General features: G+C 47.8%; 1 protein-coding gene across 2 annotated transcripts in view; it reads left to right on the top strand.

Annotated features, from left to right (window-relative positions):
- CEP128 (centrosomal protein 128) overlaps positions 1-14,397 on the top strand; it is a 704,507-nt gene that overhangs the window by 197,641 nt on the left and 492,469 nt on the right. For both annotated transcript variants that reach the window (XM_078659994.1, XM_078659995.1), the window contains exon 13: positions 9,573-9,923. In XM_078659994.1, the coding sequence (XP_078516120.1) occupies positions 9,573-9,923 (351 nt within the window). The remainder of the gene's footprint in view (positions 1-9,572; positions 9,924-14,397) is intronic.

Raw genomic sequence — 14,397 nt, 5'->3', positions numbered from 1 at the left:
TTAACAGAGATATGGGTCTATATGAGGAACAGAGGTCACGTGGTTTACCATCTTTAGGGATGACGACAATTGTCGCCAGGCGCTGATCATAGGGAAGGATGTTACGTTCACGAGATTCTAGAAACATGGCGCGAAGATACGGCGCCATCTTATCGGGGCGTAGCTTGTACAACTCAATGGGCAACCCGTTCGGGCCCAACGCTTTGCCCGAACGGAGCGAACGGATAGCAGTCGCTATCTCATCATTCGTAAAAGGGGAGTCCAAAGCAATACGGTCCAGGTCGGTGACACAGGGCAAAGTGATATCGCGCAAGAGTAAGCGGGAGTCAGCCACGTCCCTCTCAGACACGGGAGCATATACAACACGGAAATATTCCGCAAAACGATCAACAATGGCAGTCGGAACAGTCACATTCTCACCACTCGCAGACTGAATCACAGGCACCACACGATTAACTCTTTCCTTCTTGTCCAACCACGCTAGGAGTTTACCCGCCTTATCACCCACATCGTACAATCTGCCTTGTTGCTCACGAAACATCACCTTAGCAGCGTCTGTGACCAGGGATTTATATGCAAACTGTTTTAGACCCAGGGCATGGAGCTTCTCAGGCGTGACACCAGATTCCAACTCATCCTCCAAAGCAGAGATCTCCCCCTCAAGGTCCACCACCTCCCTCCTCCCGGCTTTCTTGGCTTCAACAATCAAGGAGAGGGCCTGTCCACGAATCACAGTTTTAAAGGCTTCCCACAGGGACACAGCCGAAGGGACCGACCCCTCGTTCTCCAGGAAATATGCATCTATGGACTTGAGCAAGAGGGTACGAGTCCCAGGAGAGGAAAGATACCATGGGTTAATTGGAGCCACTCGGCCCGCTGTCTCCACCCCAACCTCGAAACGAAGCCAGAGCGGCGAGTGGTCAGAAATACCCCTTGGCAAATGCAAAATCTCGCGAACCGCTGACGACTGGGCCGCGGGCATCAGGAAATAATCCAGCCGAGACAGACTGCCATGAGCCCCAGAATGGAAGGTGTATTGGAGCTGAGTGGGGTGCAAAAGTCGCCAGCAGTCCACAAGGCCAAAGGTATCTAGAAACCCACCCAACCACTGCTGAGCCTGCGGAGTATCCCTAGGGGGATGGCGATCGTGAAGGCCGGAAAGCACCGAATTAAAATCACCGGCCAGGAAGAAAGTACTTTCAGGGAGATCTAACAAAACACGGCCCAAATCAGTGAAAGTAGAAGTCTGTAAACCCGGGGGAACATAAACATTAAAGAGAGATAGGGTGCGGCCCTCATATCTACCCACCAAGACAGTATACCTCCCACGGTCATCCTGAATCACCTCGTCAATCGCTAGGGGGAGGGAGGTTCGAACAAGGATACCCACACCCCTAGATCCGGAGGTAAACCCCGAGTGCGCCACAAGGCGGTAGCCCCATCTATTCATCGCATTACAAACATTACCAATCAAATGGGTTTCCTGCATGAAAACAATATCTGGCGACAAACGTCGTATACAATTCAAGACCACACTGCGCTTAATACGATCTCCCAGGCCATTAACGTTCCAGGAAACAAATTTCAACCCTCTACCCCCCATCCCAACCACCCGAGCCAAGACCCCTCATCCACGAGCAAGACACCAGAAACAGCAGCAGACACAGGAGCAATTCGCCTTGAAAACAACACACAAAAAAGAAAGAACTTCCCAGCCCCCCTCCCCCAAACTGAAGGGAAACACCCCCCACCCTGCACCCCTGCAAAAAGCTAAAGAGCCACCCCAACCTGCAGTGTGCCTGTCGCCCCATAACCCCTAGTCTACACAAAGACCCCGGAGGAGGAAAGGTCTCCGTTCCACCCGCCCCTGACAAACATCAAGAACGAAAAGTAACAAAAGAAAGATAAAATAATCACAATGCAGAGGAACGCCGGTCAACAATCCTGAAAATGTATTCAAAATAAAACATGTGAGCCAAACAGTCAGATCTCCACACCACCTTCGGCACCACCAGGGTGAGCGGCGGATTCAGTCTCAGGAGCACGATCAGGCAAGGAGTCTAGCCAGTCATTAACAGCATCTGGGCGATCAAAGAAAAGGGTACGCTCATTATACTCGATCCGAAGTCTGGTGGGATAGAGCATAGCATAACGTAAGCCCCGATCCCGAAGACGTTTCTTGGCCCCACGAAACTCCATCCGTTGTTTCTGAACTTGTTGGGAAAAGTCCGGGTAAAAGTTAACCGTAGCATTCTCAAAGGCCACCGGGCCCTTCACCCGTGAGGCCTGCAGGATAGCGTCCCGGTCTCTATAGTGAAAAAGCTTCGCTACAATGGGTCTCGGCGGGGCTCCCGGCCGAACCTTGCCCCCTGGAACACGATGTGCGCGTTCCACCGTGAAGAACTTCGTAAGGCCGGAAGGGGCAAGATGGTTCAAGACCAGATCCTCAACCAGGAGATCCACCGAGTGGGGTTCAGGGTTCTCCGGTACACCAACCAGGCGAACACTGCAGCGACGTGCCCTATTTTCAAAATCCTCCAGACGTCGGGTCATGAAGTCGTGCACCCGACGGAGATTTCCGATTTCTGTCTGGAGCTCCGAGACGTCCTTCGTGAGGCTGGACGATTTAATGTCCAACGATTGCACCCTCTCATTCGTCTTGCCGAGATCAGCACGAATAAGATTAACCTCAATAGCCACGGTGTCAAGTTTATGGGCCAAGGCCTCGTACTGTAGGCCGGTGGATTCCCTCACGCCCGAGATGGCGCCCATGATGTCCTGTAGGGAGGGCTCCGCCGACTCTTCCAAAACTCGTTCGGACGCTGTACTAGAGCCAGGCAGGGCAGCTCCGGGGGACCCCTTAGAATGAGTATAGCGGTCCATGACATTTGATTGAACCGGGGCTCCGCGCAGTGGTGCTTTCGTCTTGCGCGTCTCTCTGTCCCCTCTGCCCGCCATTTTGAAGATGCGTCACAGGACAAGCCACCAGGGTCGACGGGCCCGACACCCAAAGCACAGGATCAAAAGTACACAAAAATGAGGGGCACAACTCGGGTAGAGGTCGCCAAGCCAGCAAATAGTCCGCAGGTAAACCCAACAGCCGATCCGCCTCCAGGTCTCAGCCGCAACTCGATAGGCACACCCGTGGCCCAAGTCGGAACAGAATCGAAACCGAAACTTAGGAAGGGGGACCCACAAGGCCAGATCTCCTGCCGTTGTTGTTCAATTCCAGGACGGCTACAGAACCGCACCCCGTCCCGGGCGCACCTCGAGGGCGGAGTCCAAAAGTTCAGACCATCATATCTCAGGAATAAGAGATCCAAATCAATTTCTGAAAGGTGCCAGGCTGATCAGCCAAACGTCCTCCACACGGATTCTTGCAAGAAATCAGGATTCAGTCAGGATAAAATGCCGGGGGCGGCGAGGGTCCGGAGAGCGCTGTGCTCAAGCGGCCATCTCGGATGCCCGCCAAGCTCCTCCTCCAAATTCGCATCAATGTTAATAAAGCAGAGCGGCCTCTCCTATTACCAGGCTCCCATGACCAACCGCTTCATGGTGACAAGACTCTGTCCCTGATTACAGGATCCTGCATACTGGATGGAGGCTTCCACAAGACAATATGACTAGAATGCAGGGCCTTTAGCAGACCTGGTCTTTACCGACGTATTTCCAGGCCCCAGGCCGGGCGTGCCCCCATGGCTTACCTGCTGCTCTGGATATTGATGAAAATTAGGTGGCAGGCTGTGCTGCAGAAAACGGCAGATAGCGCAACCAGCAAACCAGCTGCTCTGCCCAGCCACGCCTGCTGCAGCTTCGCCACACTAGCACCCTGTATTCGCACTCATGACACACAACAATGCAGTGTGGTGCTAGTAAGGGAAAGGCATGGGGCACATAGAATGGTCACGAGACACTCATCATGACCAACGACGTCATCCTCGTCGTCCTGCCCCGCCCCAGCTAAGCTCAAAGCCAATCTGAGCAGCTGGTTTGGGAGAGAGTGGGCAACGGAGCTTCAAAACAGCCTAAAGAGCCCAAACAACACTGAAGGGCTACTAAATTGAGCAGCAAGCGGCGCGAGCTACTCACAGGGCCTCTGCGAGCTACTGGTAGCTCGCGATCGACTGGTTGGAGACCCCTGATCCACACCCTCTGTTTGACCGGCTCCAAAAGCGCAGAGATACTTCACTGGGAGTCGATTCGAGCGCTATATAAACCAGCAAATAAATAAATAAATAAATAAAAATTGTGACATGCTTCATCATTGGGCTTGCTTCAATACACCCCTGCACAGACCAACGCCTGGGGCGGATCAAAAGGGAGGGGAAGACAAAACAAACAAAACAGTTGGGCTCACCGAAAGAAAAGTACAGTGAAGGTTAAAACTAGCTCGGAGGTATCCCCTTTCGACAATGTATTCCTGGGTCCACCGGCTAGGGCTAAAAACTTGAAGAATGGTGGTGATAGGAAAAGATAAAGAGTTCCTTCACCCCTCCTTACTGCCAAAGTGTCAACATGTTTCTGCCGTCTGATACGTGCCCACAGTGTTGGGTCATACCGGCATTCCTCTGGACCCTACGGACCCCAAAATGTGTTACCCTCTGTACCTGTATTAGGTACCCTTGGAATGCGTTAATTCCAAGCAAAGGATTCCCCTATGTAACTCATACTCTGTAATCGAGTTTCGTCTACTACAATGCTAAAACTAACAAGATCTTGGGAGTGACCCCCTGTAGTCAAACTTTCATCAAGGTGGGTGCACTGCCCAGAAAGTCTCCAGCTCTCGCCCTGTAGGTGCCTATTCGTTAAGACGACACTGCCCAAGTCACCGAAAAGCCTGTCTCCACAACAGTTTGCCCCACTTGTCGTTGTCCTAGTGAGGAGGGGGCTTTACACGGTCACTCTTGGTCGTGGGCCACGGGGATAGAGGGCAGGGACGGCTATACTCAGCTTCCAGATGTACATGCCAGAATACCGGTTTGTTAATTGCCTAACACTGGTGCATCACAGATTATGTTGCGTGACCTTATTAAAAGTCCGCGTAGCAGTGTTCATCTGAAGGCCAAAGAAAGATGGCGTCCGTAAGAGCGACAGCCCTGGAGGATGTAACGGGAATCGCTGCTCCTTCTGCTGTTTTACAAGCTTAGGACTGCGTAAAGCCCCTTTAACACACTCCAGGGAGTACATGATTACTCACGACAAACACGGCACTTTTGGTGCAGCGATATCGTAGGTAATAGCAACCTGGGGGTAAACAAATGCAAACGTTTTCATTATGGATTTATGTACACCGGCACAAAAATGAAATTATTTAAAACTAAGTATGGCAGATGAATTAAACCTTTTCAGTTTGACTGCCAGGCATTGTCAAGTGGAATGTAGTCGCATCAGTTTCTTTGTTTATTTATGGGCATTTTTTTTTGTTCTTGATGATTAATGCTCTATATTTAAGACAGAAAAAAGCGTTTCTTTTAAGATTTGGCTAGTCCCATTCTCCAGCAGAACTCGCCCTAGAGACATTTGTTGTTTTCTAATATTGTTCAGGTTATCACTCTTCTCGGCGCTGGGCGAGGAGCCTGTTTTATAGTCCCGAGCTCTCTGCTGCCACGCAAAATTCTGCCTCGTTAAACTGTGCGTTTTCAGGTCCCTTTGTGCCCCAGGCCCGTGGCCTCTTTGTCTGTCTTTTTTTTTGCAGAAGCTGTAGTTAATTTTGATGGCTCAGACAAAAGGTCACAACTACTACTTTGGATCCAGGGCTTTAACATTGCCAACATTAACATTGAAGCAAAATCTGTCCTGCTTTTGGGGTTTACATCCTGCGCAGGGTCAGACTGGGACAAAAAAATAGGACCGGAAACAAAAAAAGTGGCCCTGGTTAACGAACCAGATAGCTAAAACAAATTGGGTACATTTGCAAATGAAGCCAGCTTTCAACTTGTAAAGACATGCTGTATGAGTATTATGCAGGGCTCAAGTCGGGGTACCACGCGGGTGGACGGCGTCCCCCCACTGATTTTACCGGGGGGATACCGTCCCCCCTGCAAAACAGCTGGACTTCACTCTTTGACCTCTCTGGGACGAGGAGCTCGGCACCTTTCGTGACATCACTTCCTGTCATGACGTCACTTCCGGTGACAGCGTCCCCCCACTTCTTTTTTTACGAATTGTGTCCTGGTATTATGCAAGATATCGGAGACTGCATGCTTTTGTGTTTGCTGCAGGCAATGTTTGTGGTAAAGAGGAAAATTAACAGTAAAAATCAGCCCACCTGCCCATAAAACAGGTTCATGAACTCCAGAAGAAAACGGCCCACACACTGATCTGTCAGGCCAGCCCATCGGGCACTGCCTGATTGCCCTATAGGCCTGTCGGACCCTGGTCCAATGTACAAGGCCGGCTTTAGCGCTGGTGGCGCCCTGTGCAACAAACATTTTGAAGCCCCCACACTCCATGACCGCCTCCTCGGATTCTCTTACACCACCGGGCAAAAGTGCCTCGCATCTCTCCAATGATAGGTTACTGCTAAACACAGTGCCCCCTCTTTTTTTTTTTTTTTTGCTGAGTTTTATATAGCGCGAACTAGAACCGAACCGAATCAGTTATCAGAGCGCTTTACATAGCACCAGTTACGTTACATGAAGACACACTTTCATTTTAGGCACTTCCCCCATGTCAGCGCCCCCTCAACAGGTCAGCGCCCAGTGCGGCCGCACCAGGCGCACTGCCCTAAATCCGGCCCACACAAACACCTAAAATGAATATATGCAAGTAAAACTAATGCGTGGGAAATGAAATATATTACGTTTTGAAATGAAACCTCTGTTGGTTAATTTGATCACTGGAGATGTCTCTGTGGGTAACCAGAGAGCCACAGAATCGAATTATGGTTGGTGCAGTGCGGTAGAGTGAGTTGTGTATTGTTAGTGCTACGGAAAGCACTATGAATATGTAAGTTAATATTCTAAACTTGCATTATGCACAGTATAAGGTAAGCGGTCATGAAAAGCAAAAATATTACGTTTATGATTTAAATATGTGCTTTCTAAATATAGATTTTAGTAATACGCAATCAGACTGTACCTAGAGGAAACATTTTCTGTATGTGTCCATTATAAGAGGCATTCTACAGCTCAGCTACTAACTCTCTTACAATACCTCTAAAAAAACAAAAAAACGAAAAACTTGGTCATCACCAAGCTTTAAGTGACTGCATCAGTTAAAGCCACTGCCGGCCTCCAAGCAGCCTTTGCATTTGCAGATTAAACAGCTGCACACATTTACATTTCCTTGAGTCAGTAGGCACCATGGCAAGAAAGCATGTTTCTTGTTCACCTGTCTGCCCTTTCCTCGGCTTCACAGCACAGGAGAATCCCTCCCTTCCACTTCAGTTAAGACACCTCACCTGTCTGAATTCACCGCCCCTGTATGGTTGCCTTTTTAACAAGAATTAGTGGAAATGTTTTGGTTAAATTAAAGTACTAGCACGTCATGTCCCTCTGATCCTGTCCACGTCGAGCTCTGTATGTAGTGACGAGCAGGCCACGCTTAAAGATGCAAGTGAAGGTTATTAGGACTAGGCTCTATAAATAAGGAAGGTGTTCAATTCACACTGCTCATGCAGTGTGTTGAATGTATGTTATGTTATTTTGCTATTTTAATTTAGAACGCGCTTGAATCACACTGAGGTGTATCTCAGCGCAACCAAGATACAAGGCAGATTCATCCGCTAGATTAGATACAAATGGTCTTAAGTGCTTTCCTGAAACGAAGGTGATCCGAACAGATTTGAATATGGTGTGGCAATTTGTTCCAGTAGTAAGGAGCCAGGTAGGAAAAAGACCTGCCACCTGAGCGAGCCTTTTTGACGCGAGGAATGATTAACAATGCCTTATCACTCGATCTCAGGAGTCTCTGCGGGCAATAGTGTTTAAGCTTCGTTGCTAGGTTACAAGGGTCATTTCAAGTTAGGGCTTTATGTGTAAGGCAAAACATTTTAAAAATAATTCTCTTGCGGACCGGAAGCCAATGCAAGATATATAGAAGGGGAGCGGAAGCAGCCACGGATGGGAAATTGCAAATGAGGCGTGCAGCGGTGCTCTGTATCACTTGTAATTTTGATAATAACGTCTCATTAGAAGAAGCCAGCAAAACGTTGCAATAATCCAAACGGCTAATCACAAGAGCCTGAGCCACCGTTTTCCCTGCTGTGAGTGAAGGAAAGGGAAGGCTCTTCGCATTAAGCGCATGATTTGGAAACAGGAGCCTGATGTACACATTACCTGCACTTTCATGATAAGAGGTTGGTCAAGGCAGACTCTCAAGTTTTAACCACCCGCTTCGGGGTGGGTGCAGTACCGAGTTCCGCAGGCCGCCAATCAGCAGTCCACAGTTGTTGGCTTTGCCAAACAGCATAATCTCTGTTTGTTCCGCATTCAACAGGAGACAGTTTTCTGTCATCCAGCTAGCAATTGCTGCCAGTGTGGTTGCTACTGCCAAGAGCAGGAAGGTAAGGTGCAGTCGCACACTGGCAGTGTTCACATGTGCAGTAAACCAGCCTGCCAGATTGCATGGCGATGCATCACACCTTCTTTATGAGTAAAATGAGAATATCATGTAGTCATTGGGACGCCTTGACGTCTTCGCTTTGGTGTTCTCTCCGGCTCAACTGTGGAATCTTATAACTGTGCCAAAGAAGCATTGGAAAGCAACAGGAGCTTGAAGGTAGGAAAGAGTCCTTTGGCCATTGTAACCCTGTTATACCATTGAACATGGGTATAAACGGAGGGGTGAGGCCGATGAGGATCTTGACCGTATCAGCTTTATTTGAGGGTCAGGTAAAGACCTATGACCCTTTCCCTCTCAGCGGTGTTGGAGAAAACCAAGAGTGCGAGATTCCTTTGCCCTAACAGACCTCTAGCCCCTGTTTCTTGTGTGGCTTCCTTTCTGTCCAGACGTGCTTTTAACGGAAACCTCCCCTTTGCCCTCATCCAACTATGATGAATGGTCTGCCTCTCGGGCCTTGATCCTTACATCTATTGACCTTCTGCCATATGAGTTCTGTTTTTCAGGTATTTGGGTAGAAAGAGGTTTATAGCTTTGTATGCAGTGCATGAGAATTGGAAGTTAGTTTGTCTAATAGTATTGAAAGCTGTAAATGGTGACCCATAATATCGATCCCAATAGTGGTGAACCAAAGCATGAAAACTAGGAATAGTGACTAACATTGTGGCATCTAGCAGCATTTGCTCATCACATAAGGTCCAATTTGGTAATTCGCAGGCTGGGATCCATTATTGTGGATCCGTGGCCTGGAATCCACTGTAAGTGATGCACAGCCGGTGTGTTGTAGAAAATCTGACTTCAAATTTGCTAATTTTGTATTATGCCCTAATCAATGGACTTGTGACAGTGACTCTGTGTGTTGTCTTGATGTGAAGTCCCATTACACTATTTGATGCTTTAGATTGGGAATCTGGGGAGTTTCTTATTCTGTTGTTGACATTCACACCCTGGTTTCTCTGAATTATGAGTGGCAGTTATCCCTAACCCCTATGCATCCTTTATGGTTTCAGGTCCTGACCTCTGACCTGGAGAAGAGAGAAAAGCAGCAGCTCAGGATGCTGGAGCAGCTCAAGGAGATCCAAGCTCGCTACGAGTCCTGTGAAGCAGACCGCCGCCGGGCGGAGCTTCAGAGCGCGGAGCTGGTACAGCAGGCTGAGGATGCTGCCCGAGAGGGGGACCAGTACGTGGCGGAGCTACGGCAGGCCGAGGCCCTGAGGCTGGAAAGTGAGAGAAAAAAAGAGGAGCTTAAGATCAAGGCTCAAGAAACTATCAGACAATGGAGATTGAAGTGCAAGAAACTGGAGCGAGATCTTGAGAATCAGGGTGAGGCTGCAGGCGAGCAGACTGAACGAAACAATCAGGTAGGTGGAACCCCTATGCTACTGCAGCATCCCCTGCATCAGTGTGAGATGTCTGGAATCCCTGATAAGTTCCTATGTCTGTTCAGTTTGTTGCAAGGGAGCTTTTTTGTTTTACTTGTTAAGGACTGGGTTCTACAAATCTCCCGTCAGAAGGCCATAATTGCAGTGGGCAGGACATTGGTCTGCTGGTAGTGGCAATCTGTTAGACAGCTACCTAACAGTCGAACCTAAACTAACACGGGTCTAGTGGTTGTAATTGTTGACCACGTAGCGTGCATGTGATGAGGACAGTGCACACAAGCACTTTTGGACATGGCCAGTGAGATCTTTCCGGCTGTCCCGAAGGAACGCTGGACAAGTTTAGCCCAGACCATTAATGGCCGACAAGATGCGGCAAAATACCTCCTACTAGCAGGCCTTGACACAACAGATTGTGTGGGCTGTGCATGGGAAACAGTGTGGTAATTAGACCTCATACCAGGATGCGTGCACCTTGATTTGGGAGATGTCCAGGCATCCTTGTGGGATGTACCCTTTGATTGATCTAGGCTCTTTGAGGAGATAGCCTGCTTGGCACTAGAGAGATTTAGAGACAGCATGTTACCATCTGTTCACAAGGGTTGCTTTCGCCAACAAGCCATTTCCACCCAAAATAGAAGAAAGGGGTTCAGGGGCTACTTGTGGGGCTTGACATATAAAACAACAGCAGCCCTCACTATCAGGCTAGCAACTGACTCACGCCTTTTGTACCTTGACGACAGGCTGCTCAACGCAGGCTTGCCAGAATCTGTCACGGACAATCTTTAGATGGTAGTCACCTACTGTCATCCTTGTAGTTTTCTATCAGCGAACCAAAGTTCCACCTTACTCCTACACAGAGTCCCCTGTACTGGGGTATTGTGGATGTGGTTTTTAAGTCCTTCCACTGCTGAAGTGAGTCTGGCACATTCAGGGCAAGATTCTGATGTTTCAGGCTCACCGCTGCGTGCCAATGAAGATGGGTCTGAGGCTTTTTGGACTTCTAGATTTATGCATTCTCCTGGTCCATTGTGCCAGATGTCAAGTCGAGCTTTGCGATGTAACCTCTGTTTCCAGTATGTGCAGCAAGGTGTCTATCAGACACCATCTGCAGCTTGGAGGAGACCACCCAGGACCTTTAGTGGTGGCAGGTGGACACCAACCGGTTTTGTGCTCTCCTTACCCCACCCAGTGTTCACAGTATTGACGTATGCATCATCTCTCGGTTCGGGAGGTCACCTGGGGGAGGTGGAGGTCAAGGTTCTTTGCTCCACGCTGACGCATCCGCATCAGATCAACCTGCTGGAGGTTCATGGCATCAAGACTGCCCTGAAGGCCTTCCTACCAACCATCAAGAAAAGGCTGGTGTAGATCCTCATAGACAACACAGCCGCTATGTGGTAATGCAACAGGCAGGATAGCTTGGGGTCCACACTGTGTGCCGGCAGGCACTGCTCCTTTGGGAGTGGCTGGATCTACAGGGGCTTTTCCTGGTGGCCAACCACCTGGGAGGTCACTGAACTCCAGAGTAGATTAACTGAGCAGACGCCAGTTGGCAGAGCACAAATGACATCTTTAACCGGTGTGTCACAGGACAACTTCAACCAATGAGGCATGCTCTGGCTCGATCTTTCTCACCACCATGAGAATGCACAGTGTCAAGACTATTGTGCGTTGGTGTTTCTGCCAGGGGGATTTCTAGGCAATACATATGCCACCTGCAGTGGTTTTCTGTGCACATTTGCACTACTAACGCTCCAACCTCTGGTTCGGAGGAAGGTCAGGACTTACCAGATCCAAGTCCTCTTGAAAGCTCCAGATTGCTGGAAGAGTGTGGTATCCCGATCTCTTAAGCTTGCGCTCTTGGTCTCTAACCATGCTACCTCAACAGAGCATCTCTGTCTCAGCAATAGGACCGGATCCTTCACCAGAGACTCCACAACCTATATGTTAATGCCTGGAGATTGAACAGAGACAATTCAAAGTATCACTCAGAAGAATAAGTTGCTTCCCTTTGGTAATGCTCTACCTGGTGGATACTGTAACTGCAGATTTGTCACCGCTCTACCACCTCCCTGTTCTGGGGAGTGGATATCTTCACACCTTAAGAATGTCTCAAGTTAGTTTTCAGCAAACTGTGTTCCTTGGTTTGGCGCAATTGATACAAGTCTGAGGAAAGATAAAGGAAGAAAGCATGGCACCTATATGTGCCTCCGCTCTGTTACTTCCGGCCTGAACAAGGTTGTTGTGGAGTCCGATTGTGCAACCTGCTGGGTGGTGGGAGCAACTGCTTAAAGAATTCCGAACCCAGTCTGGTGTCATGAGATTATTCTAAAGGTAAGGAATCTTCGGTTAGGGTATCCACCGTAAACGAGCACTGGAAATGCAATAGGTCTCACATTTGTTGGATTTGGAGCTATTGGCATTATAAATGCCGGAGATTTTTACCTATGCAATTGATAGGTCCTGCCCACCTTAATAAAATAAAGAACTCTGTTGTGTTTCTTTTTACATAGTACACATGCAATGGTGCCGTAGTGCTGGGACTGAAAATGGCAGTTCTGACTCCACGTTAAAACAAGCAGTGTTGTGAGGGTGCAGTACCTCAGACTGTCACCAGGTGTCCCTTGGGACTTCTTTTGGCCACATATGGTAGTGCACCCTGCAACATGACTAGGCAAAGGTTATGGCGTATTAGAGAAAGCTGCTGACTGGTGAGCTGGGGATCCATGTTCGAGTCTGCGGTCAGGCTTAACATCGTGTCACAATCGGCTGATTGTTTAATTTCCACAAGCCCATGGCTAGGTGCACTATATAAATAAAAGCGTTTGTAAAGTAACAAAAAAACTAGCAAAACAGCAGTGGTCTTGGAGTGATGGTGGGGGCCTGCGAGCAGTGTTGTGGGAGGGGTAAGGGGAGGCAAGGGGAGATTAAGGGACATAAAGCAACCAAAGCAGTGTTGTAGGAGGGATGAGGGGAAGCACGGGGGATAAAGCGATGCAACTGAAGTTTCATTGCACAAGTAAACAGAACAGTTAGTGTTCTCGAAGTATAAATACCTGAACAGTAAGAACACATGCAAGAGGGGCAGTCCTCATGGGAGGATACAAAATTCCAAAATGAGGGACTACTAAGTATATTCACCAGTGAAAAGCCAACATTTCTAAAGGACAGCAACAGGAACCAATGAAAAAGATGGGTGTTTTTTCAGGCCCGTATCCTAGATATAGGATGTCTCAAAGTGATAGATGAGACCTAAAAAAGCGTCCCCGAAGTTTATTAACTTGTTGCCTGAAGGACAATATTTCATAATATCGTTTATTTATGTGGGGCTGCAGATGGTCTCTTTGGTAAAGGTTTTGTTTTACAGTATTAATTGCTGTTTTTAAAACATGTTCTTTCAATTCTGTAAATGTTTAATTATGTGCCCAACCTGATAACGGAATTGGTTGCCCTGTGCTTTTGTATATCAGTTATACTTCTTGTTAAAGTCAGATTGAGAGACACTTGGAATGAATGTAAGAGGAGGGACTGTATCTTCCTGATGTAGAATATGATAGCAGAAGTCAGTTCTTTTCACCCACTGTGCAACCGTCTGAAGATTTACAGAGATGAGGTTAACTTGTGCAAAGAAAACATATTCTCTTTATCGATTTCAAGAAGTAAGGTAACATGCAGTTTTCTATATGTATTTATTTAAGAACATCTATACCATTATTCTGTTATAAGGGCTTATTACCTTACATCAGAACTAATGAAACTGAGGGTTACATCATAGGGTTGGAACAAGAATAGAGGAAACAAAGTTAAACTTCAGCGTGAGTGCTTTTCAAACATTTTGCAGCCAAAGGTTAATATGTATGGTATTTTGATGTACATTCTGAATCAGAAAAAAACAAGCAGATTAATCCAGGGACATTAATGATTGATCTCAGATTTAGTCTGCCAACACTTTTGTACGTTCAAAAAGGCGTTGGGTAAACTACCCCATTCTGTCTCCATGTTTTACTGGACACTTGAGCTGAAAACAGTAGTTTATTTGGTAGAACGATCTAGGCTGTATAAAGTATGTGTTGGAAAATTTTCATTTTAGGGTGCTTTGCCTCAAATTTTTCTTTTTGTACCTCCTGGTTTTCCACTGATTTATGTGCTTGCATTAGGGCTTTGAGCGCTTTTGACACTGCCATTCAGTGCCAAAGCGCTGTGCTTCTCATATGCATACTGGTGATTGGTGTATACATGATTGGCTGATTTGAGTTAGCTGTAAGTCTCTTATCTAGGGGTAAGACACATACTTAGGGCATGTAACTCAAATGCTCCTCTGCGGGCCTGCAGTACTGGTTGTGCCACCCATGGAGGCATCTTCAAAAGTGCCATAGATTTGTCCTTTTCGTGCCTGTGTGTGCAGATTACTGTTACTTCACTTGGCATTTAAAAAGCTACTTGCCAAGGTTCT

The sequence above is a fragment of the Lissotriton helveticus genome, chromosome 9 (assembly GCF_964261635.1).
Source record: "Lissotriton helveticus chromosome 9, aLisHel1.1, whole genome shotgun sequence".
NCBI lineage: Eukaryota > Metazoa > Chordata > Amphibia > Caudata > Salamandridae > Lissotriton > Lissotriton helveticus.
The sequence above is the reverse complement of the archived record's forward strand: the minus strand, read 5'-3'. Positions and strand labels throughout refer to the sequence as shown.